The sequence below is a fragment of the Sander vitreus genome, chromosome 20 (assembly GCF_031162955.1).
Source record: "Sander vitreus isolate 19-12246 chromosome 20, sanVit1, whole genome shotgun sequence".
NCBI lineage: Eukaryota > Metazoa > Chordata > Actinopteri > Perciformes > Percidae > Sander > Sander vitreus.
This window is the reverse complement of record NC_135874.1, coordinates 14,924,885-14,952,279: the sequence shown is the minus strand read 5'-3', so window position 1 is coordinate 14,952,279 and position 27,395 is coordinate 14,924,885. Positions and strand designations below refer to the sequence as shown.

General features: G+C 40.8%; 1 protein-coding gene across 1 annotated transcript; it reads right to left on the bottom strand.

Moving 5' to 3' along the window:
- Positions 1–470: 470 nt before the first annotated feature.
- Positions 471–26,590, bottom strand: bahd1 (bromo adjacent homology domain containing 1). The gene is made up of 7 exons (XM_078277050.1): positions 25,914–26,590; positions 7,427–9,197; positions 4,117–4,523; positions 3,651–3,810; positions 3,451–3,530; positions 2,116–2,207; positions 471–1,807 (listed from the first exon to the last, which is right to left on the bottom strand). Exons 2-7 carry the CDS (start codon positions 9,066–9,068, stop codon positions 1,615–1,617), a joined length of 2,574 nt encoding a protein of 857 aa, XP_078133176.1. The 5' UTR covers positions 9,069–9,197; positions 25,914–26,590; the 3' UTR covers positions 471–1,614.
- Between the last annotated feature and the right edge of the window lie 805 nt (positions 26,591–27,395).

Below are 27,395 nucleotides of genomic sequence, written 5' to 3'. Positions count from 1 at the left end.
AACCTCTATTCTTTAAAATTATCTTTTGAAAATATTTTTTTTTTTTCTCAGTACAGAAATAAATACATATCTTCTCTCAAACATAGGAATGGATCGGATCATCATCACAGATCTAAATGCTACACTGAATACATTACTCACCATCTCATCGGTGAAGAAACAAGAATATAGGTGACTAACTGATGCCATCTGCCACGAACAGACACTAATCCAGATATATAAATGCAAATATACAGTTAGCTGACACAGGAGTCATATCACACCTCTGGCAAACAGCTTTGAGAAAGTAAAATATTCCTCAGCATTGGCATAACAAAAATCCTCTCAATGCTCGGCTCATTGGATGTCTTCACACTGCGAAATCAAACTAACTGAAGTGTGCTTTCTTTGTAGAGTGCAGGTCTGTTACTCCATTGTGAAAATCACCACTCAGGTGAATTTCAGAGTTACAGATATGATGATATATAATAAGACCTAAAATTCTCTCAGAAAATCACAAAAGGTAGGAGCCAAAAAACTTCCACATTATATTATTTGTTCTGAATGTATACTTAATCAGTGGTAATAAAGTTGAACTGGATTTAACCAAACCTTCTGATCAAGAATTTCCCTCAGAGTTTACTACATAGACCTACAGGTCAATCACAATGACATGAAAATGGAGATGTAAATAACAGAACCGTTTAAAACATTTGGAAAGCTAATTTGCTTTCTTGATGAAAGTTAGACGAGAATATTTACCCTAATCTCATGTGTGTCTGGTAAAGATGCAGCTGCAGCCAACAGCCAGTTAGCTTAGCTTAGCACAAAAGACAAGAAACAGCTAGCCAGGCCCTGTCCATAGACAGGCTAGCTGTTTACCCCTGTTTCAAGTCTTTATGCTAAGCTAACTGCTGCAGTGCACCGCTTGCAGTAGGTCAATATGCACCATACAGACATAACAGTGGCATCGATCATCTCATCTAACTTTCAGCAAGAAAGCGAAGAAAGCACATTTTCCAAAAAACTATTCCTTACAAACACCTTGAACACATATGTTCACTCTGGAGCTTTTCTGTCATACGTCTGTATGCAGCGATTTGCAGAGAAATCTAATGACAAATATGAAATCTTCAGCCACTCAAGAGATCGCTTTGTTTCTTCTCAAGGCCCAATGCGGCAAGACATGTCTCAAATTTTCTTTATCTATGGCGTATCATTGAGACACATTGAGTGTCTGATATCTGTTAGGCAGACAGTAACATAATTTACATTTAACATCAAACCTCTCTTCATATCTATCAAATGTCACATTTCTAAGAGCTACAGTAGCATTTTCTACAGCAGAATATGTTCCAGGTTCTTCACACAGCTGCTACGACACCACAGAGCCATGTATGATAAAGACCATTACACAGCCACATTTACTCTTATACAATATGTCAAGCCATTACTCTTACTAAATAAATGTAAGTATGAAGATGAGATTTCAAAACAAAAGAAGCTCTCAATCCTTCATCCTAAAGTTCCAGTTCCTTTCACACAGGCAGCAGGTACGTTTGTAGCTAATCAACGTGGAGGATGTATAAGATTATCTCACGTCCCATAGCGTTATGTGTCATGCCCTGTCAGATGCTACTGCAGGTTCTTGAGGAGGCGTCCGTAGCGGAAGTCATAGACGTGTCGACAGAAAAACACCAGCTCTGGGTCGACGTCATCGGGCACACAGTGGTGGGTGGGCATGGCATTGCCGACAACAGGTGGCACCACGAGGGAGGCGACACAGTCACGCACGCCCTCCCTACGGCGTTTTACCAAGGCACAGAATCTGGACAAAGCACAAATACAGGACATCAAACTCAATCCCCTTCAAAAAGACATTCAGAAAAACAATAAAAATGTGTCTTTGTAGCTTCAAACTGTTTGAGAACTGTGAAAAACCATTGTGTACATTGCACAATGTTTTGACATTGGTCAAAACATTGTGCATTCTTTTGAGCTTCAAAAACCAGCACTGTAGGATTTTCTCAGCAGGTAATCTTTCAAAAGCAACATGTGCAATGCAAGAAATATACTTCAGAGAAATACGCCAAAGCAACCACAAAAAGTATAAAAGTAGAATGTTTTCTTTCTTACCGACAATACTGTGTCAATGTTAGGACATAGCATTTTTCTTCAATACAGGCCACACTGTTCACATCCTGGTGACGAGACGCAAAGATCTCATTCTAGGGAAAGAAAGTTTCAGTCATGTGTTAGCTCCCAAAAACAACAACAACCAATCATCCACCAAGACTCAACAATTGACCCTTGAAGCCGTCACAGTCTGCACATGTACACAAGGGCTTTAAAAGACAACTTTATTGTCCACGGGCACTTCTGCCTCACCTTCACTTCCAGACAAAAGACAGACTCACAGGAGAAAGATGTTTCTTCCTCCGAGCCAAAGCCCTGCTACTGTTCTCACACTGCTGCTCTGATGTGTTTGTTGTTTGTTAGTGCAGCCGAGAAGTGACAGACTTCATGTGGTTTATTGTTTCTAGAGATTCATTAAAGTGCAACTCGTTCCTCTGGGAGATTACTGACAACACGAAGCAAGCACAACAGAAGCTGCTCTTCAACGTGTCTGTATGCCAGCATATGTGTGTTTGTTTGTTCGTACACTCTCATCTCTTTTAAACATATTTTCAGTTTCTGAGTTAAGCCAAAATCTCAGAAGTCTTCTCCTGAATGGTAATATTTTGATTTTGAGGCAAACTCATAGTGTACAAATAGGAAGAAATTAATAGGAAGAGGCTCAAGAGTAATTGCTATAAACTAATTCTTATAATTAAGCAAAAATACCATGGGCACTGTTTAAAAGATAATGTTTGTGTCATTGTATATTTTTTTCTTTTCAACAAATCTCCCAAAATTAACAATGCCTTAATCCGTTTCTCAGTACGTCTCTCCCCTGTCTGGTCCTCTCAGCCCCAAAAAGAGAAGTAATTTAGGAAGCTGGGAACTTCAGTTTTCAATAAAATAAATAGTAATAGGCACTTGTTGGGGACTATTTTCTGCCGTGGGTTAATACGTAGGGTAGGGACTACTGCGTGTGTGGGAATGACTCAAAATAAACTACAGGGGCAATGTTTATGATAATGAAGGGACATGTGGCTCATTGTTGTGCTTTTAATAGCTTTTCTTCAGTCAATGGTCAGGTCAATGACACAAAGGAATAAGCAGGCTTTGAATACACAGACACAACTTGTGAGTGGGATCAATTCATTTTTGGTTTGCTAACAAAAAGAGAAATACAGAATATCATCAGCCTTATCATTTAAATTAAGTGTAAGTGATGGTTATGTTATTTCCACCTAATACTTAAAAGCTAACATGGCATGAAGCATAAATATTCTTGATCATGCAGTTTAATATAGGTGTCCTGGTATATGATTTTATCAAACGCCTGCTGACCACTCAGAAACTCACCTCACAATGTATACTGGGGTTGCGCCCCCCCTGCGTGTGTTCTGGACGGTAATACCAAAACAAACTCATCATCAGCTCTCCTGAAGAAAAGAAAAGAAAACACACACAGTTTACTTCACTGCTCGAGCAGTTATTACAGCATTAAACTCAGCTTCTCTTGTGCTGGAAGTAAACAGTACTGTATACAGTATGTATTCTACCTGACTCTGGCTCTTCCCACAGAGCTGAGATCTTGGCCACGTAAGGCAGAGACTTTTTTCTAGGTCCAGATTTCAGCAGAACAGTGTCTCTGACCCGAATCAGCTCCCCGTCTCTCTGGACTCCCTCGAAACACTTCCTCAGCACCGGAGCCTCGTCTCCCTGGGAACACAGGCAGCAGGAAATACTGAGTCCTCAAACAGCCAGACACTGATAAGATGTGAGAGGCTGTGGAGTAAAAAGCTCCAGGATGTGATTTGTATTGAATGACTCCTATGTCTCAACAGAAATGTGAACAGTCAGGTGTTTGTACGAAACTCAGTGAATAAGCTCTAACGTGACAATGATGCAGGTGTGATCAATCCTCCTAAACTCTCTTAGGACAGGCAAGTTACAAACGTACATTTAATAACAAGTGGCACCGTCATGGCTGCGTCAAAAAGCACCAGCATGACTTCCTCTACGTACCACAGAAAAAACCTCCTTCTGAAAGGGCAGGCCAACTGGCTGCCAGCCGTTTGTGGATTTTTGGCGGCAGTTCTTTGGCTGCTTGGCAACCGTTTGCCCTCCGACGCTGGCAGAGCTGAGCTGCTTCTTCTTGTCCCTGTTGAGAGGGCAGACAGTCGAGCTGATGTTGCCGGTGCCGCGTGCGCCAGACCTCGACCCGCTGGCCGACTTGGCACTCTGTGGACACTCCGCCACCTGCAGGGGAGGCTGTGGTTGGCTGGGGTCGGATAGCGGAGTCTGAATGTGGGGCACTGATTGGCCGGCTGGAGGCACAGTGGGAATGGGGCAGCCAGTGAGGGTTCTGGGACCGGGACAGATGGGGATGGAGGAGGGACTGTGATGGTCATTGACAGTTGATGGGTAGTCGTCTGAGGAAGGAACAGAAAAAGGCATAATGAAGTAGAGTGACGAGGCAAAGGAGCAGTAAAGGAGCAGCTACTAGATCAACAGCCTTTAACAAGGTTACACAATAGAGACATGAACGACACTCAGTTGTTATTAGTTCCGCTGAAGCAGCAGAAATAACACACAGAGCCTCAATTAAGGTCAATTACAGCCTTTAACAGAGCAGCCCCTCACACACACACACACACACACACACACACACACACACACACACACACACACACACACACACACACACACACACACACCTCTAGTGAAAGACAACAACACTAACTGTACGGAAAAAACTAACAGGTTGTGCACACTCCCATGACAGTTGTGGTGATGACATTAAAGCTTAGGTGCGTAACGTTTTGATGTTAATAAACGTCCGTTACATTCAGGCCATTGCCAAATGAGTTGCTACGAAGCTAATTAAGACTATCAGCTCCACAAAACACTCTCTGTATTAGTCAGTATGTCTACGTATGTTCAGAAGATTGTGGCGTCCGGTGACTTTCCCGTGCAAAATGTTTGCGAGAGAGCCCTCAAGCACTTGACGATTTGACAGTGATACAGCCCTAAGCCCTCACAGACGGAAACGCGCCTCAAAGTTTGCAAAATTGCAATACTTTTTCTTTTTACTTTTAGTATGTACTGCAGCTGCCCTTACAAAGCACGTACTGTTGCATGTGGTATGCATTTAACTGGGACACATTACTTCATAACATTGCGCCTTGAACTCCGACCCTCTTGTTTGTATATGCAGCGCAAAGGATTGTGGGTCAGAATAGCCAGAAAAGCTTGCTGGCTTGCATACTGCAAAATCCAACCGGATGCAGTAGGACATCCTGGTATTTTTGGCATATGACATACTATGTATTGGGACATACTAAATCTTTTTCTGGCATACTAAATATTATGGTAGTATGGGTATAGGAAATCTGGGCATGACATTGAGGGATTGGGTCTTTGACTTGTCGTGGCAGGAAAACCACAGGTGTTACTAATAGTAATAACATTAGCGATGGCTCTGTTCTTTTACAGTGTCCCAGTAAGTCATGACATGTGACATGTGACTGAAAGCCAACATGCACAATACTTCAGCCATCACTAATTCTAATTTTTACACCTGTGCTTTTCTTACTGTGACACATCAAAATGTCTTCTATGAAATCTATTTGTAAAAACCTAAAGATTTTGGTGCTCTTGTCGACAACAGTCTCAACCCTCACAGCCTGACCTGCTTTTGGCTGCTGGATACCAAAAGAAGAGGAAGAGAAAGTGCAGCTGAGGCACAGCAGTACACTGACGTGTGTTCACGTGTAATTAGTGTTGTTTTGAGGTCACATTCAGGTGTTTTAAACCACATGTTCACACATTCAGGCAGACACAAGGGGTGTGTGTGTGTGTGTGTGTGTGTGTGTGTGTGTGTGTGTGTGTGTGTGTGTGTGTGTGTGTGTGTGTGTTATACCACAGACATCACAAAGAGTTTTCCTGTTCTGGTTCACATCTCTGACTCAAACTCAGTTACTAACTGCTGACAGTCAAGCTCATATAATCAGCTCATTAGGTTTCAGCTGCACAGGCCTTGTATTCACTGTCCGGCTGCTTGTATTCAGATGTAGACAAAAGAGGTCTTGCCCTTTATCTTATATTTTTTGTTACCTCCCATTCAAGTGACATTCCAAAATGGGAGATTAAAAATGCCTGACATAATAGCTATTCTCAGCACATTGTACTGCTTTGGCAGCCGGATTGTGGGGGGGGGGTATGCATTGCATACAAAATAACCTAATAACCAGTGTGCTCATGAACGTTTAGTACTTAAACGTATTAGGAAATTCTATTGTCTTACTTAAAGGGCTCAGTGATAATACACATAACGTTCAGTTCCCTTGTCATGGGGAGCTCAGCCTGTGAATAAAAGTTGTTTAATTTCTTTAGTGGCTCTGCAGGGAGCTCTCGAAAGTCTGAGAAAATACTACAAACTCCAAATTTATAAGCGAAAGTCTCATTTACAAACTGAGTGGGGGGAAAGAGTTTGAAAGACCCAAGCATTTACCAGATGGGGAAGTATTGAATGGGAAATGTAGAATCCCGTGTTTTGGGAACTTTACCGACTAAAAACAATATATCTCTGCCTCTATTGCTTTTATTTCTACCTTCCTTTTTAAATTGGTCTAATGTAAGCCTCCCAACTCATGGAAGTGCAACACTAAATCATTGGAGTAACCTTTTAAAACGGGCCTCCGTGAACTGTTTGGACACCGACTGAAAGTGGACGATTAATTTTGTCAAACTGCTATTTCCAAGATCTGAAATTAACCTTCAAGATCAAGATTAAATCTAAATGTTATGTTGTACTAATGTGGTATTTTATTTATACTTTGTGTCCCTTATTTTTCTTTCCTTTTGGTGTGGCTTAATTTACTCAGATTATACTAAGAGAGATACTAGACATACTATATGTGCCCAGATTTGTTTTGTTGGGTTCCGCTTTGTCACCTGTTCTTCATTGATTTACTGTAACATTTTGTTTTCTTTTGGTTTATCTATTATAAAACTTAATTAAAAAACTTGAATTACAAAAAAAAAAGATTTAAGGTAAGTTCATCTTCACTGCATCACTACCACACTTTAATCTGCAGCAGAAATAAATATACATATCCTACTATATGAGGATTTAAAAATAAATAACAGATAATGGACACGACTGTCCTTCTGCCCTATCTCTACCTGAGGCACTATATGAAGAAGTTGTCAGTGTTGTTACATAAGTGCCATTTAGACAGATACCAGTGCATTAACATCAAAAACCATTCTGACACACTGCCAGAGGTTGACAAAAAGTAAACCTAGTAACATCTGTCTTCTGTCTGCTCACCTCTTTTGATGCCGCGGTTACATTTGGTGCAGTCTGTGGGGCTGAAGGAGCACCCTCCTCTGGGGATGGCTGGAATCACACTGGTGTAGGAGGAGTAGCTGTTGATCCTGCAGGGCTCTCCGTAGCACGCCTCCACTGAGGTGCAGCAGTACACTGGATGGGTAATCCCTGAGGGCTGTGGACCGGTGCTGGGGAGCAGCTTGGGTCTCTTGCTGCTCTTTGGGCACAAAGCGAGGGGTGATATGGGAGACGGGGAGGTGTCCGGGTGACTGAAGTGGACGTAGTAGCTGGGAAAACAGGTGTACGTGTGCGGGCTGATGGTTATGGCTGCTGGGTGGGTTACAGAGTGAGGGGACTGAAGATGGTGGTGATGATGATGGTGGTGGTGATGGTGGTGGTGGAACACCTCGGACAGCGAGCCATCCTCTGGTTCCTTGAAGGTCTTGTCCTCCAGGAAGAGGGCTAGTCTGTGACAGTACTCAACACACCTCTCCTGGGAGCGGCAGTAGCAGGAAGACACCTCGGTCTCTTCCTGCTCCTCTTTGATTGTTTTCAAGGAGAATCCCAGCGAAGAGCCACGATGGAGCTCATGTTTGAGACACTCCTGTCCTCCTGTGGTGCCCTTCCACTCTGGATCCAAAGCCTTGCTTTTACACAAACTACAGCAACCCTGGTTGGTAGAGTCCAGCTGGGAATAAACCAGATCCTCTGTACCCTGTTTTATGTGCTTTAGTTGGTCCTCATGTTTGGGATGTGTTGTTCTTTTGGTCAGCGTTGTTTCTCCACACACTGGTTTACCACTCATCTCATCCTGAGTCGTAGCTGCCGCTTCACTTCCACTCCCCGGCTTGGACTCTGTCTTCTTTTGCCGTTTGGTTCCATACTGGGCACTGGTGAGTTTGAGCAGCGTTGCGGCAGTGAGGCCTGCCTGACGCCGAGGCGTTGGTGCAAACAAAGCCAACCAATCGATGTTCTGAGTCTCTGCTGCCGACCGCCTCTGTTTTTTAGGTCTTTCTTTTGGGTCTACTTTCCCTCCCGGAGGTACTTTTTTGGTTTTACGACCACTTTGTTCATCTTTAGTGAGACTATCTTTAGCTTTATCTTCATTAGAAGGCTGCCGTTTCTTTGTGAGATTTGAGGCAAGAGAATGGTCTCTGAAGAGCAGCAAGCTGTTGACAGCCTCAGCGTTGAGAGAGGCCATTCTCCGCCTGCGGGGCTCAAAGACGGGTGCTGGAAACACGAGAAAGGCGTCAGATTGGTTGATTTTTGGTTCCAGTGCTTGCCGATTGGCTGTGGAAGTTTTCTTAAGTCCAGATTTGGTCCTTCTTTGACTGGAGCTGGAGTGCAGCTTCTTCTTGACTTTACCTCTATTTTGTTTTCCAGCTTTTGGTGCGTCCTTTTCTTTACCCACAACTCCTTTCTGCTCCAGACGGGTGAGCAGGACGCAACAGTCCAGCGCATCTCCATCTCTCACTGCCTTTTTTCTATGTCGATGTGGCTCTGTCTTGTCCTTCTTTTTTCTTCCTCTCAACTCATTCTTTCTGTCTTTCCCTTTTTTCACACCACCTCCTTTCTCCTTGCTTCCCTTCTCCTTCCAGGGCTTCCCGCATTTCACAGTCTGGCTACGCTTAGCTTTCACCATGGTCTTAGCGTCCGGGGGCACAGCCTCCACCTCCTCTTCATCCACGTGGGTCCTACGATGGTGGGTTTCAGCTCAGAGATACCCTTGAGCGAGCATCATCGTGGATCTTCACCTGGGTCCATACACTCACTGGGGAGACATGGATCAGACATTTAACTGTAAAGCGTACCCCACACATAGAGAATCTAAGAGTGACTTAATGTAACAGACAGGATCTTTTGATGCATTATTTAACAACCAGTTTTACTTAGTTTGCTGTCAATATCTAGGTCTGCAGGGAATATGACCACTTAGACAACCTTTCCCTTTTACATGCAAATAAACTCATTATGTTATGTTAGGCCTGAGACCATATGTACTCCAAACTCATTCCCATTGGTGAGCTCTGTCCTAGTTTACAATTTGCCATTTTTACATTTAGATCATAATATATAAAGTATGCTTTTTCTATTTGCCTTTTCATCTTTGTATCAATTAAGACCCTTTTCAGCCCCTTGAACCAATGTTGAAGCACATGAATTACTCAACCAATCCACCAGGAGCTCAATATTACAATGAGTCATCCACTCGGTGCTAAAACAGCGCAGAAACAGATGAGACGTTAAGGTGATGTATTTAATGTTTGATATGATGGATGCTTTTAGAAGTGATCTGGAGCCGTAATTCGCAATGCCGCACCGATTTAATTTTAGCCATATGCACAGCCTGTAGGGAGTGTATATTTCAATTTCTACAAGGTAAAAAGGGCAGCAAACCCTTTTAAATTACTGTGAGGTACAGAAAGGAGGAGGACACAAAAACAAACTGTATGATCAAATGACTCATGAATCGATCCTTATTTTACCAAAACTGGCAGCGGAAACACTCGTTGCACAATAGCCTCTTCAGTTTCCATGTCAACAGGCTGGTACAGAGTACATCAAAGCACCTCCAGCAACTTTATAGTAGAAGACACATAATAAGCTTTATGATCCTATGCAATTCACACAAGTCTCTGTGCTCTCTCAACACAAAAAACACACCTCACATAGGAGAAAACCTTTTAAAGTTCCTGATGATTCAACTGCCAGTGACCTTTATGCAATGACACTCCTGCGTGCAGCATAAAGAGATGGATCATCCTTCAGCCCTGAAACACAATTATGCCAATTGACCTCCAAGAACTAAGTCAGCATGGGCCTTTTTTATATTAAGTGACTCTTCAGCCAGAAAACCATTCACTTTCACGATCACACATCTATTATCTGTAACGCTTATCCTATTCAGGGTCTTTCAGAAATAATTAAGTCTGAATCTCAGCTTCCAGACATACTCGACATACCTGACACATATACGAACAATTAAGTTATTTAACAAGCTGCTACTTATGATGGCACATTTGTCATTTGTTGTCTGGCATGTGATTGGCTGTCAAGCTCACATCATATATTTGTCCACTCTCTCTACACCTGCAAGTTGTTTTGTTCTGCTTTGAAGTCAATCTATAAAATGATCCACATGCTGCCTTTTTTCTTGGTCTATAAACTTACAGTTTCTTAGAGCCCAAGTTGACATATTGAAACGTCTTGTTTTGTCCAACTAACGGTCTAAAGATATTCAGTTTAAAGTGCTATTAAACAGAGAAAATATAGAAATGACTAACACTGGAGAAGTGTGTGTGTGCCTAAAATCTTCTTACACTTTAGCACAAGTTGTCTTTGTACATATACAATACAACACAGCTGATTTCTTCTGCTGTTGCTTTTCCACACACCCGTTTGCCAAAATGCCATTTCCTGTTCTATCTATATGTCATAAAAAATGTATTCTTCAACCACTGCCAACCACATTGCAGTCAAGTAGCATGCGTCAAAAATAGAATGAAGACGGGATTTGACTCCAAAGTCCATGCAAATTCTGCTAAAAATGGTTTCTGCACTGCATAATAACCAGCTGCTTATTTATGCACTCAAGTATTTAACACAACTTCATCTCATCACCATGTGTGCATCAAATCTGCTATTCCTTTACAACCTGCTATCATGTAAGACCTAATGAAGGATTGAGTAAACCAAAACCAAGTGTGGTTCACTACAAAGATCAGACAGTGTGATACTCTGGCTTTTGTTCTTCTACACTAACTTTAACATACCTTGTGACTTTAGTAAGCTGTGATCTGTTGCATCATTTTATGTCATCTTAACATGATTGAGATACAGTACCCAGTTAAGTCGTACCACAAATGCAAACCCACTTTGACTCTGGAGTGGACGCAACTCTCCGGCTGGACATTTTCAAAACCATCTCAAGGCTCTGTGTGCCATTATTGCTGAATGACTCTGTGAACCGTGAAATGCAATCCATGAGAGAGAAATTTAATTTCCAGATAACAAGAGAACAGAAGGAGTCTCGCATTGAGTTTCTGTCTGCGGAGATCAAATCAATTTGCTTCATTGGAATAAGACAAGCATGCACAATAAAAGAACAGAAGCTCATTGAAGAGCATTATTATTGGAACTTCACCACACTGACCACAACAAATATAAAACAATAGGTTAAAATGAGTACTGTGGTCTGATATTTACTTGCTTTTTCATGCTGTTATGAAAATCAACAACTGATAACTGTGCGTGCGCACACACACACACACACAAACACACACACACACACATTTTTACAGTTCCTCCATTTATAACCATCTCTTGTATTTTTAAGGACTATCCAATCCACGTTACATACATACAAGTTTAAATATATATACAGATTAATTTATAATAAAGCAAATAGTTATTGGTTGGAGACGTCCTTTTTCCCATTATTTACCCATTACTACTAAACTAGTTTTTAAAGAAAGTGACATCTCTGAAGGTTGGTTTTGTTATTTAGATGGGTCAAGGGTTTAAGATATGAATCTGAGAAGTCAGGAGATAATTAACAGGAAAAGAGAGAATCAGAAACATAGGCTATTTTTTCTGCATACATTTATGTTTATTTTTCCGACTTTTCTCAAATAATTTCTCGTGAAATACTTGGACAGTTTCACCGTTTCAGGCGACACAAGCTAAAAAGGTTGTGAACGAATAATCAGTGTTTCCCAACCTTTTTGGCTTGTCAATGTCAATTTGTGATCCCCTCATTGCAGGTTATGACCTCAGTGTGGACATGAGGATTTACAAAGGCCTGAATATCCATAATACAGAATCCAGTATTTCATAAAAATATCATTTTAACATGACTTTGTGTACATGTTTTTGATGGTCTTCTATAATCTCGTGGCTGCTCAGATTCATCTCTTCCGGTATTTTACAAGAACATCAGGCCAAAATTGGTGAAACATTTAAAAAGAAAATTGTGTAAGAGATATACATTTTTCATTCTTATCCCTTTTAATTATCTTGTGACCCTTAATTTGGGACCCCCTTTTGGGAAGCTAATTGGGAAGCTAATTTAGAAGATCAAATAGAAAGACAGATTTCTGAAAATTACAGATATTAAAGGATCTGTCCTTAAACATTATGCAATTTAAAGTAAATCGAGCATAGTTGACACACTATAAAGCCCACTTAAAAAGAATGATCTCTCCTACTGATGCCATGTGAACTGATTGTATAGTATCTGAAGATAGAGGAGGAGGTGGCTGTGCTGCCTGCCAGACTCATTCAGAGGACGGACATGGTGTAGAGCTGTCATCATGAGAGAAAAAGCCTGAGGCAGGAGCTCTCAGGAAACTGTGCTGTGTGTGCCTCTTCAGATAGTGCATATCACCACAAGTCTACTTTCCTGGAGCACATCAGCAGTTCAACAATCCTCCACCAACACTAACCATCTTCCACCACCACCACCTCCCTAACCCTCCGTGCAGGTTCGGACACCAGCAGTTACAAACACACCCACATCTACTCACGGATCTGGATTACATTAAACAGAAATTAAGGGAAACGTTATTGCTTGTATTGTAATCAGGCTGTGCGAAATCGCAGACTCGCCTACTGGAGCTCGTAGTTGGCCATGGTGGTGGACGGTGTTAATCTGACAGCATGCCGTAGCAGGAGTGCAGGCTGTGATATGAGAAGTGAAAAAAGATCCTTAGCGGGGAAACGAGTCTAAAACATCCGAACATCCTCGACCAATCTGAGGTTTGAAGCGCTGCTAGTTAATATCAACATCATTAGGAGCTCGTGTTTCAGCCGAGTTGTTAGAAGCAGGCTACCCACCGATCCTATCATCTCCAACTGTGACGGGAATTACAGCCGCGATTCATCCTTACCTTGCGTGTCCCGTCGGGAAATGAAAATCCCCCCCCGTCCAAAAAAAAAAAAACCCCGTCCGTCCTGTTTCTGATGGTCAGTTTCTACCCAGTCGGGCTGTCAACCTGGGGAGCGATCCGCGGACCAAACAGCCCACAGTAGCTGGAGACATGGTGAACAAATCGGTGAGCGGTGACCTACTTCCGAAGTGGCATGCTGGAGATAATATTCATGCGCTGCCTGCATTCACATTCGCCGTTGCACCGGGACATCCCTCTATTACGCTCATATTCATGCAGGGACTAAACTGTGTCCGCAATTATGACTGGGGATCTTTAGTCAAGTCAATAGATACTAATAGGAGGCCTACTAATATAGAACTATAGACTGTAAATTATGATTATATATAAAAACCTAAACCTATAAACTATTAGGCCTACTATAAACTTGTGTCAAATTCCTATACCATAAACATCATTAAGATCAACTCACTAATGAGCACTACATTCAAAGTATTCCAGTGATTTCTTTTTTCTTAATTAGGCTTATTTCTTAAGGCACATAAGAACAGGAAAACAATCAGTAAACTATAATAGGCTATATATAATATATACTAATAATACACAGATACCGGAGTATAACTGTCATGCAAGAAAACTATAGGTCCAATAGAAATATAGTCATACAGCCTACATTAAGGTAAAACTATCACTTTAAACTCACTATTGAATGTACTGTTTACAAAAACCATATTAAACACTATCACACAACTATAAACTCACTGTGTATAAAACAGTGTCCCTGTAGCTATAGTAACATAAACGGTAAACTCACTGAGTTTGCATTCATAATATAAATCCCCAAAGGAGTATTCCAGTGATTTTATATTCAGATTAATGACAGCAAAAAATAGAAGCATGTATCCCTCTTAATTAGTCTCATTTACTGTATCCTCTGCTCTTAACGATACGTGGAATCTGATAATGATGAGTGATCCGTCGCCGCTCATCAGTTATACTTAACACACATAGAATCGGCCAATTACAGTGCGATACGCACAACACACACACTGTCAATGATTATGACTCAGCTCACTCAGTGGATGTTCAATTACAGGAAACTTCAATACCTGCACCAAACAGCAGGTTCAGTCTCTTAACAACAAACTAATTGGAAAGCCATGTTATCAAGTTAGCATGTAGTCAGAATCAAGCTTAATTGGGATAAATGCTGATTGTCCTCATCAATATCAGCTTTGCAGTGTGTAATTAACAGCTGTAAACAAGCTGAGTGTGTTGAGTTAATGAGGCGTGAGCACCGGGGGAAGCTGAGGGAGTATAGACTGCTGAGAGCTGACCTGTACAGCAATAAACACACCGTAACTGCAGAGAGATGCACAACACCGACTTGGACGAGTAAATGCTTCCTACATACAGGAAGCACTCACTTACTACTGGTGGTGATGATACTGACATAAACTGACATCTAAATTATTGCTTAAAAGCACATAATGGTTAAAATCTCCAAAAAGTAAATGACATCTATAAGCAAATACAGAATCTTATCTTATCTTAAACTGGGCCGGAAAACCAAAACAAGGAGCTGAAAGATGCTTTGAAGTTCCAAAGAGTTGAAGGGTGATAATTATCTGTAGGTTCATTGCTCGGAGCGACTCCTCATTTGATCCATTGTTACTATAAAATATAGTTTAAAGGCACATTTCCCTTTGGTGTACATTGTAGGAGTTTTGATCATTTCCCACTGACAGTGAGTATATCCAAGCATTCAGTGTAAATGCCTGAAAATCAGAACTTCGACATGCCAATTAATATGAAGCAAGTCAAACTGGGTATTTTACTGTGTTCTGGGCTCATTTCAAAAAAGATTTAAAACTCGCAATTACTAATTAAGACAGGTGTAAAGAAATATCAATAACCATGAAAAATAAATGTGTGGGAATTAATCAATAAAATAAAAAACATTTTCTTAGAACAGTTACTGGAGCTCTCATAGGCAGATCACAGGTATATATTTGAGTATGACGTCTCCTTCACAAGCAAGCAAAGAGGGGCTCTTAGAATCAGGCCAAGGAACCGACTGGTTCCTATAGTTCAGGATAATGAAAAGTCTTTGAATCTCTTTTTTCAAAAATATATATACAGTGTGTTCTTGGACTGAAAGATTATTTATATATAAGAAACAAGTTTGCAAAATCTTCCTTTCACATGTAAAAAAATATTGATAGCTGCAATGTGAAATCTATTATATAAGATGTATTGAGCATATTTCTGGATTTCCATTTAAGCCTTTAAAGCAAGACTATGAGAAGTTAAATTCATAAGAAACTAGTATTACCGCCTCATGATTGTATGCCTCTGCCAACCAGTCAAGTTGCAGTTTACATCCATGTCTGTCCACATTCATATATGTAGTGAAGGCTTTAAAGGGATTTAATAAAAAGGTATTAAGTATATTTTTTGGCGAATTGGAAGTTATCACTATATTGATATGTATGATCTTTGTTTTGACCTTTGATCACCAAAATCTAATCAGGTCATCCTTGAGTCCAAGTGGACGTTTGAGCCAAATCTGAAGAAATTCCCTTGAGGATTTTCTGGGATATCATATGACCAGCAGCATATAGTGGCTAATGTTAGCTAGCGTAAACTATCACTTTAATCTATATTGAAACAAAAGCATAACGTATCAAATGAGCTTTCAGGTCATAGTTTAACTTTACTGTTTTGGTTTACTCTCACCACTCTTGTGCAGTACTGTAGCTGTTTCTTTTCAGCAGCAGGCAGCTGTTTTCATTTGAATAAAGCTTTATAACCCCACTGTACACTACTTGCTCAGCACCAATTAGCAGCCAGCCACACAGTGGAGCATTTAGATGCTAAAGAGCCAGATATTTCCCTTAGGAGTTGGTAGAGAACAGAGCTAATAGAGAGTGAATATTGGTGGCCAGAAACATGACTCCAAATGAATGCTAATGTTGGATGTTTAATCAGCAACTGTTCAACAAGTTCATCATATCATAGAGTGTGGAACTTTTACATGTAAACGTGTGTTACATTCAAGCCCTTGCCAAACGAGTTCACATAATGCTGATTCAGCCTATAACCACCAGGGAAAGCTCTCAGTATACCAGAGTTGTGGTGTCTATGGTGACATACCCGCGCTAGTGCACCGGAAGTATGCCGATACAGCTTACTGTACTCAGAACAAGTAATCCAATAACTCCACAACGTTGTTACATGAGCAGAACACAGAGTGCTGTCAACCAACCTTGCTCACTCATGGTTCTTAATGTGTCCGCTGCTTATTCTGGCTCTTTGATTGGTTACACAGTGTTATAAAGTTTTCCTGTACATCCCAATACCTTTACAGGCAGGAAGGGGGGAGAGCCCACAGTGATTGGGCATTATGAATCCAACTGCTTTTCTTAAAGGTGCCCTGTCACACGTATTTTATTACTTCTGTCTGAAGTTCTACCATGGACTCTAACATTTTTGTGGAAAAAATGCCTTGGTTACCTTGTTTCAAGCCATTCTAGCTGGTATAGAAAGCCTGCAGGAAGACTCAGCTTGATTTGTGCCAGTTCTCATTAATATTCAACGAGTTAAGCTGCTTGACTCTGATTGGCTAACAGCTAGCCAATGAGAGCCTGGCTATCAGCATCCTTTACCCAGTAAAACTGGGCAAGCTCATGAATAGTAATGAGCTCAGGCAACACCACGTCAGACTGACCAGCTTTTGTAATTGGCCTGATTTCTCCGCTTATTTCTTTTCAGTGGCTAGAGCTGACAGAGGAGGTAGCAGTTCATTTTCACATTCACGACTTAACACAAACACATATGGACAACATATTTAAAAAAATACAAGTAAAAATGGTTTTGTGTGGCAGGGCACACAAGTGTAATTACTCTCATTGCCAGAGGAGGGAGACAAAAGCTCCGCACTCCAGCTTTAAATTATGATAATGTGTCAATGTTGTGTTCACAACTTGTTTCTGCTGCCCCAAGTGCCCAAAAAAAATCCCTTCTTGCTGGTGTGACCAAACTGCTTTTTTGCTGCTTAAAACTTGTATGTGTCTGCGTGGAGTCCTCCACCTCATATAACCTTTTAGTGGCCAAGGTGCTATCATGGTAGCCAAAAGTAGTTTGTCAATCTGTCTCTCTGTCCCTTGTGAACAATAGAGGGTTCTAAAATGCTAGTTAACATTAGTAATTAAACTTAAACAGCTAATGTAAGTCGAAACTGCCTGCGAGCTTCTCCTGTACTATACGGTAATTCCTCTACTATGCGACAGTAAGTCGCGTGGTTATGACACAATCGTTAGCCTATTTTTACAAAAACGTCTGCTACGGAGCCATAACGTGAGATACAAGGTAATTGAGCCTATATTGTCGGGTTTCTTTAGAAATAAACAATGGACAAATAAAGTCTTTAAACGCTTCAGATGTAAAGTTATTCGCTGTCAAAGTGACGTCAAAATGAATGGCAGTCAATGGAATGCTAACGGCGGGTGAGTGCTTGTTAGCATCAAAATGGCGCCATAGGAGGTCCGCATTGTAGAGAGAAGTTTACCCCCTTGAGCCAGACCCACATCAAGATGTTGGGTCTGAGAATTCACCATTGGCAGGGCTCAATCCGAGGGGCGGGATAAACGGTTGTCTTTCAAATTCCCTCTTCACGCAATAGCCAACCAGCGCAACGCTAGTTGATAGATTAAACTTTTGCCGTATCCGGTCGGCAAAACTCTGAACACATCTTCCTTTTTTAAGAATGACTTCAGTGCTTAACTCCAAATTTTCCAGAGTCGTGGCCAAAACCGATTCGAAAGACCGCTGTTCACCAGCAGCAACAGCCATCTTCTTTGTTTTCAAGTAGCAGGGAACTGTCGCAACTCTGCCGTCCTTATGTTAAACCTGCCCACCGATTCTATACACGATGTGATTGGCCTGACCAGAATTTGGTTTTTCCAGTTCGCAATTCAATGGAGAGTTGCTAGACTGACCCTGGCTGCAAATTACATTTGCTGCCGCTAGGGTGCGTCTAGATTTCTAGGCTAACTGGTCACTGCTGTTGTCAGAAAAACAACACATGAGAATAAAGGTTGCGTTTACTTAAAACTGGTAAAACTCGTGGTGCAAAGTTATCTCATCTGTTTTTGTCTTTTAACAGCAATTTACTGGTGAAAGAAGTAATACATTGTTCAAAGTTATTGTTATTACATTTTCCCCTTTTTTGTGCTGATCCGAAAATTCATCCGATCCGTGACTCAAAACCGTGATCCATACCGTGAGATTTGTGATACGTTGCACCCTTATTTGAGAGGGATGGGAAATTATATTGCAAGCCATTATCTCATTGTTTCATTATTAAAATATGCGGTATAGTTAGATAAGAAATTAATTGCTCCAAATATAGGCAGTTTAAAACATGGCAACTGTATTGTCAATTTCGGCAACGAAAAGCTAATGCCTGGTTGCCAAGCAGGCAACCACTTTAAAAAGTAAGCGTTGAGCCCTGCAATATTTGTCTTAGTTTTGAGAGACGGAGTTGAAGAGGATAATACCCATCCTGGGTGATGTGACTGTAGTTACACACAGCAATGATGTGTTAATGCACCTAAGATGTAATAAACATCCACTCCTTAAACCACCTGTGGATGTGGTTTATTTAGTCATGTGAAGAAGAGCAGCTGGGCAGCAACACCTGTTGAAAATGTCCTGGCAGTGCTGATGAATGTGAGGCAAAATGTTCACTGTCAATTTCACTATACAGCAGGAGAGGTAGTGAGGTGTACAGCGATCGGACATTAAAGTGGAACATGTTTTCAGTGTGATGATTCATTCACTATACACGCAATCAAGTGAAGTCATCCAGGAGGCCTCATCCCTTCTAACCAATGCAGCAACCTGTCATTGTCATACAACTGGCTGAATACTGTGTATGTTAACCAAGGTTTTCTAAAGACTGTGTGTGAAAGAGAGGTATTTGTGTCATGCATGGCTGGAAGCAAAAATGTGGTACACGACTGGTTTGTTTGTGTGATTACAACTTATTCATGCAAGATATTGTTTGTGTAGGTTTAGACATTTTTTCAAGAGAGAATATTAAAAGATAAGACTGAAACTGATCTTTTCTTAGAAATAGGACAATACAGGAACATCTACTCCGTAGGAATTTAGCACCAAAACAAAAATAGATAAAGATGATAAACTACATGTGCAAAAAATGATAGAACATAATGAGGAGGCGTAGATTATACCTGAGACAGCTGAGACATTGATGGTGCAAAAGTAATTGAGAGTCTATTCTGAAGATGATCGCTGAATTTTTTAGACTTAGCATACAACTACTCTTGGAAACCTTACGTTGTTATACAACAAAAAGTAGTAAGCTGTTATTTCTCTGCTTCAGCATGTAGCCTACAGATGTAGAGATGGCAGTTCAGCACTACAGAGCACATACAGGACAGGAAGTATAATTATCTGCTTCTACTGTTCCTCTTCAAAGAGACAGGGCAAGATGCCAGCCAGCCTGACTGGCAAACAGGGAGAAGAGAAAAAAAAGAGCTAGATAGATGGAGAGATAGTGATGAAGACTGAATTCAAAAAGATGGAAGCAAAGCACCGGAGAGGAGTGGGGAAAGTGGAGAGCGAATCACACACCTCACATCTCATCAAGCAGGAGAAAAGTCAAACTTAGTAGAAATCAGAGGGGCAATTTTTCACATTCACTCTGCTTTTCTTTGCCTGACAGCTCCTCAGAGATACATAGTTGGACATAGACTTTCTGGGAGAGCAGGAGAGAACAAGGGAGAAGAAAAATTAAGAGAATGTGTGAGAGACAGCGACGGGAGGGGGGAGGGAGGGGAGGCAAAAGACAAGAGAGTGATGGATTGAGATAGCACAGAGAATGGAGACAGAGAGGGATTGTCATCATCATCATGAACAATGACTCTCTGATAGAGGAGGTCGGTCGCTGGATTTTCAACCCAGCGGAGGAAGGAGCAAGGAGGGGGCGGTCGTTCGCCTGCCCACCTGCCAGGGCCTCAGTCATGCTTTTAGCATCTGCCAAACTGAAGGACGCTTGGTGCCATGTTGCTTTCACTGAAGGAGCTTGACGTTTGTCAGTCACAGTGAGGGCTTCTGTTCTGTTAGGCCACAGCCAAACAGGGTTTAATATCCCCCCTTCACACACACACACACACACACACACACACACACACACACACACACACACACACACACACAATGTAAACAATCCCAGTGTGTGTGAGTAGTGAGCAAGACCCCGGCTCTGAAAGCTCCACATCCACTGCAGCTGTGGGCTGGCCAACAGCTGACGCCGCGGCTGTGGGTCTCTGCTCTGTTTCTGCTTCCCTCCCCACCAACCCTGCCCCTCTTCTTCTATGTTTCCATGAAACAGACCTGTAATTTTCACAGCTGTGTCTCGGGCATTGTGCCAGGGTGAGTCAGGAAAAGAAAGACTGGGAGAGAGGGAGAGAGAGGGGCTGGCTAATGGCTTTTAGAGGATTGCAGGCTCCAGCACAGCTTTACTAATCCTGAGACACTCAAGAGTCAAGCCAGAGAAATATTCCGAACTAGATTAAGATCCAACTGTGAAACTCATTAGCATTATAAAACGTTGAATACAATTTTCTGTACATTATATGATAGCCACAAAGCATAATTCAGCTTTACAACTTTGTCTTATTTTCACAGTTTTCCCCATCATATCTATTGGTTAGGATAACATTGTACTATTGCAAAGTAACTGCTAAAATCTGGGAACACTTCGCTACAACAAAGCCAAACAATCAGACAGGTGGTAATTAGGTCAACAGTTTAGTAAGATTATCTAAACCTGTTATTTGGAGGTAAAACCTGAAATTAGTGTAATAATCCCAAATTGCAGGAAATATTTTGTGCACGCACAACTAAGTAAGTACAGTGGGTCAAAGTTGAACTGTAACTGTTGTCTGTAAACTCTGATGCATGTTTTTAACGGAAATCTTGGGTCATCAGTTTTCTCTTCCAATTAAGATTGACTAATCTGGGCGGTTGTATTGTTTGACCGTTGGTGTTTCTGTCCCTGCTGGACTTCTTTTAAACAATGTTGCTATTCCCAGATTTCACACAAAGCCAGATTACCAACAGAAAACATCTGTCCTGCGGTTTCAGAACTCTTCGGGGTTAGGGGTTAGAGTCCTAGGGTTCAACTGGTTTGGGCCAATTTTAATGAACATTTGTATAGAAAAGGTGTATTATTAAAACACAATAAATGATATGATTGGGCCCTGCTTCATTACCTGATCATAAAAGGTCTTCACTATGTGTGAATCTAGTTTTACGACATTTAAGGGCGTAGCTTTGGTCTCAGAAGTGAGGGGAACACTACTAATAAATATGTACATGTTAGAGAACATTAACTGTAAATAAAAACACATAGATTAAAAGGTGAAGAGCTTTTTTTTAGCCCCGGGTAGTGCCTGTCGGTCTCCTTTTTAGGCTGCTTAAACCCCCTGTATATAGCCTAAGACATTCTTCTTCTTCTTTAGTGCTTCTATGTTGCATATTCCTACATGAATGTCGGTTTATTAGAAATTATCCCAGAAGGTAATTTTTGCCTCCAGGCCCCCAAGCAGGTTAATCTGGCTATGATCTCAGCAAACAGCTTGGTGAGTGCAATGTTATTATAACCAACAGGAATTACGGCAATATTTAGAAAAGTAAGACCCAAGATGTAATAAACCTGAATTAGCCTTTAAACTTTGATTAAGAAATATACCTGACCAATTAGGCACAATCTACAACTACATATTTTCATCATATAAGTTATTTTTACTAAGGTTAATACCATTAGCTTGGATATTTGAGATTCGATTGGGTGTCAGTGCCAATGATTTACGGCCCAGCAGTCACATGGCCATGCAAATCTTACCCAAATGATGTAATAAACTATGACTGACTTAGTCTACTGAAAACCCCTATACGGCCCATATGAAACCCAGAAATGTTGTTTCTTATGAACTCTTATGATTAAAATGTAAGCTATAGGCCTAGTGGATAAAATTAAGCTTGGTTGCTAAAGGTTGCATGTAGGGCAATTTGATTAATTAGCATATTAGCTTAAGGGTAAACACTATAGGGTGAATAGGGTAAAACAAATTAACTAATAGATATCAACATCAAACTTCCCCAGTTGATTACTTACATTGATTAAGACAATTACTTTTTGTAGTACAAGTTTTTTTTTAATCTTATGTTTAAATATGGAAATGAGGCATTCTCTTATTATACGTGCACACATTTGCATACATTTCCAGAAGAGAAATCTGAACACTGGTTAAAGCCAGGTTCAACACTCTCGTTTCATTTGTTGACATATTAGAGTAAAAAAAAAATATTTTTTACCTGATAATTAGCTAATTATGCTTATTACACTAATTGTCCAACATGCAACTCTCAGCAACCAAGTTACATTTTATTCACTAGGCCTACAGATGAAATTTCAATCATAAAAGTTCAGAGGAAACAACATCTCTGGGTCCAAGAGATTTCCTGTAGACTAACTTGCAACTGAAGCTGCTGGAAAATGGAGGAAGTAAAGTATCAGTAACTGACAGCAATAGGTTAAAAAGTTATGCCATTCAGTGCAAGGTAGCATGAACTGAATAGCATCCAAAAAGAATCAGGCCCAATGATCTGAGTTCCTGTTAGATAATATTTAACAACAGTGTGACCATGACAATTGTTTTGGAAAAAAGGGATGTGTCAGTGTACTTTTCCAATGCAACTTCATGAACAATAAAAGGCATTCATATTGGGTATTGTTTTCACTTGCTAAAATATTATATTTATTACATATATTTTTGCATTAGATTTGCAAGATGAACCACACAACAATATGAACAATAATAATATGCTTTTCAATCGGAATATGTGCTAACACCGACAGTATTCTATTAAATGATCTTCTTTGCTGTCCTTTCTTCTGACCACATGTGGCCTGTGTATCTGAGCAGGAAGTATTTGTCTCCTTTGGGACAGCAGGGAGGACAGTGTGTTTGGGTGACAGGAGGCATGTTCCGCTCCTCCTCCTCCTCCTCCTCTCTGTGGCCACAACAGGACACTTCTTCAGAAATAATGGGATTATGTCCAGGATTGATATCCAGCTTTATGGCTCAGGTGTGGGCACTGCACTTCTATCCAACATGCTGTTATGACAGGCCTGTCAAAGAAGGCTGCAGAGAACTGACTAGACACAAATCTACCACGACCTCCAGAACTGAAGCTCTATTGTCATGCTTTTCTGTGCACAAGAGGCTTTTCAAACACCATTGTACTGAAGAACTCACTAGGCAACTTGTATGTCATGAGTTATAACCCTGATGTCATGTCAGAACATGTACTTTTCAAAGGCCTTTTACAGCAGGAGGTGATCGGCTTTCCACGTATTAGATGGTTTTTAATCCAGACAGGGTTGCAACAGGCTGCAACTCACACAACTTTTGTCATTAGTCATTAATCCGCTAAATATTTCCTTGATCTGAACACCTAATCTATAAAATGTCAGAAAGAGAGAAACATGTCCATAACAAGTTCTCAGAGCCCAAGCTTCAAAATTTTGTTTTATCAATCCAGTGGTGAAAGAAGTATTCAGATCCCTTACTTAATCAAAAGTACCAATACAGTGTGAAAATACTCCTCTACAAGTAAAAGTACAGAATTACTGTTGAAACAGCTGGTTTTCTGTGCATCTGCCAGCAGCTGAATCAGGTGCTTCTCAGTTCCAGGGAAAGAGAAAGAATTGCACCCGAGCACACTGATTGATTTACAGACTAACATTTTAACAGTACTGTCTTCTTTAGAGTCAAACTGGACAAAGACATAAGACAAACTCATATAGTATAGTCGACCTAGAACAGGTGTACAATTGCCATTAGGTATCTGGAGAGGTAATAGAGCAGAGCTGACTGCTTTTCTGAAATATATAAACTCTGTTAGGACACTCTGGAACATCATGAAACCTTTATTCACTTTCTAGACTTAACACTTTACAAAGGAAACAATAGCACTGTTGAAACTACAACCTATCACAAACACACTTCTGAAAGCTGATAGTAATCAGCCAAGCTGTTGAAATGAAAGATCGTTTCCAGCATAGGGGTTACCCCACAGCATCTATCTCTTCGGCCTATCAGAGGGATCTATATACAGATATGGAATTCCTGTCAAGAAAACAGGAGCTTTCAATTATTCCTCATGGACCACATTCTCCTCTGGCAGGCAGGGTCAAAAACATTAGCCTTAATCATCATAAGGTCCTCAAAAGGGATCCTTCTCTAAATGCTATCGGCTCAGAGCCTCCCTTGATTACATAGTCGCAATCTGAGAGACAGACGGTCACCACAAAATGATCTAACATTCTCCTGGTTGTCTAATCAACAGACAGGTTTCTTTTCTTGCTGTGCATCTAACATGTCAGACGCCAAATACTTTACACATCCACAAACTGGTTAAAAAAAAGACACCATAAACTGAAGCAGCACACGTCTACATGCTAAATTGACTTTCAAAAATGATTACACTTGATGTATGCAGTGCTTGTACTTTTTATACTTTTATCTTTGTAAATGGCAGATATATCTGTTTTGTTTTGTTCCCGGTGTACTTATAGTGTGTGGGGTGTGGCATTTGGATCCATTATCCAACAAGTTATCTAAATGGTAATTGCACACCTGTTCTAGGTCAACTATTTATGCTTTTGCCTTATGTCTTTGTCAATTTTCACTCTAATGGAGACACAGTAGTGTCAGAACCAGTCGGTGTGCACTATTAATGGTGTACATCAATCTGTGTGCTCCTGTCCCTTTTTCTCTCCTTGGAAGTATACAAGTATTTTCTGCAAAAGGTACTTAGAATATTAAAACTGCTCATTGTGCAAGCAGAATGGTCCATGACAGTCCTATATTATTATACATGATTAGTATTACTGAAGCATTAACATATAATGAGCATTTTAATTTTGTATCTGGTTGATAAGGAGCCCATTTAATCTACCATCTAGCCTACTTTTAGGTTGTTAAATGTACTATATGTTAAATACATTTAGTGGACAATATTTCCCTCTGAGAAGTAGTGGAGTAGTAGTATTAAGTAGCATAAATGGATACACTACAGTAAAGAACAAATAGTTTTAAAGTTGTACTTGAGTGAAGTTTTGAGTAAATGTACTTACACTCCCAAAGCCAAAGATATTCAGTTTATTATGATAGAAAAGCAGCAAATATCCACATTTGAGAACCTGGAACCAGTGAATTTTGGGGTATTTGTGACGATTCAGTTAACTAATTGGTTAATCGGCTCATCATTCAGCTCTAAATCTAAAAGAAAATGCCACCAGGACATTTGAAAGCCTCTAGCATGTTTTCCAGGATATTAGCAGGCTTAAAACATCTTCCATATTCACCAAACAACCTTAAAAGTGATAGCAAATCCACAAACACAGACTCCGCAGCAGAGTCGAGCCTCAAACTTGACTCCAACAGAAGCTGCTCGAGTGAAATTTTCTGCGATCACGAGCTGGAAGAGTCTCTACTCACCGTTTAGGCGATAAAAGACGACTGAAGTGAAGGGAGAAGTAACAGAGAGCTCCAAAAGTTGCCTCTCGGGTTTCTAGATCACCACCAGAAAGGAAAGATCTGTTTATCTGCTGTGCTGACACATTACTCCAACACGGAGCTCGAGCTCGTCCTGTCCACTTTCAGTTTTGCCCGAGAAGCGATAAGAGTTGAAGTCTGTTGTGTTTTACCGCTTTGAAGAATAGAAAATAAGCAGATTTTAAGAAGGAAGATCACTTCCACAGGGCGAGAGTGATGCGTCAGGTGTACGCTTCCCGCAAGTGAAGGAGGAAAACAGAGTGGAGGATCACGTTGAGTTGATCGGCTGAAGCCTTTTTCCCCCCTCTTCACTCCAAACTGCACTGCCCCGTGCGCTACGCGTTGAAATCAGCAGTCGGAACACTTTAAACCACAATCCTGGTTTAGAAGACGAAGTGATGCGTGCTAAGCATTCAGCAAGCTCCCTGCAAACTACGGCTCACTTCAGCGTGTTTTTACATAACAGCATCATCCGCTTTTTTATGTTGACGCATCATGTAGCGAAAACATGGAGTTTCTTAAAGGGCCACTGACGCGCCGTCCACATGTCACCGTCCCTGGCAGCAGCCCCGCTGTGGCTGACAGATGGCTTTCACCTAGTTAATGTCTTTAAGCCCTGTTCTTTTTACACTTGTATTAACCCTGGCAGCAGAAGTGAGTGGGGGAGCTGGGCTCTGAATGAAGGATCTGTGGTGCTCAGCTCTGGCTCATGACCAAAACCTGCTCTGACATGTGAGTGCATGGTGCCTCCTGGGGCACTGATGCGGAGCAGTTTATTGTCTCTCATGTGACTTTCTGTTTTATTTTCATATAATTTCATTTTATGTAGGCTAGTGGAACTTGGGATTTTGACATTATGGGCTAGTTTTGTACAGTAGTGAAGACTGTGTGTGTGTGTGTGTGTGTGTGTGTGTGTGTGTGTGTGTGTGTGTGTGTGTGTGTGTGTGCGCGCGCGCACGCACAAATAATGGTTATTAAGATCAAATTGTCTTCTCCTGATGTCTCTACATTGCTCCGCAGTTTAGTTCAACAAACTAAAATAAAGTGAAATAAAAAAGTAGCAAATATATGTCATACTGTAGACCACTGCAACATACCGTAAATAATCTGACTGGTACGTTACATGATTGAAACCCACACTAAAGTCAGACAGGTGCTAATATACCACATGTTTGCATAGGCCTACATTAATTACGTCTGCAAACTACTGCAAGTTCCAAGTACCCTTCTCCTAGCTACTTACTGCTAATGGCTTATGCATAGGCCTACTTTAATGCCTACTTTAAACGGATATTAATTATCCTGGTGTCACTTTCTAATAATTCACATCTGGAAAAGGGGTTTATTAGTTAAAACTAATTGTTTTATTAATGTTTACAAACAATTTAATAATGATTTATAGATCAGTTATGATCCATTAATATA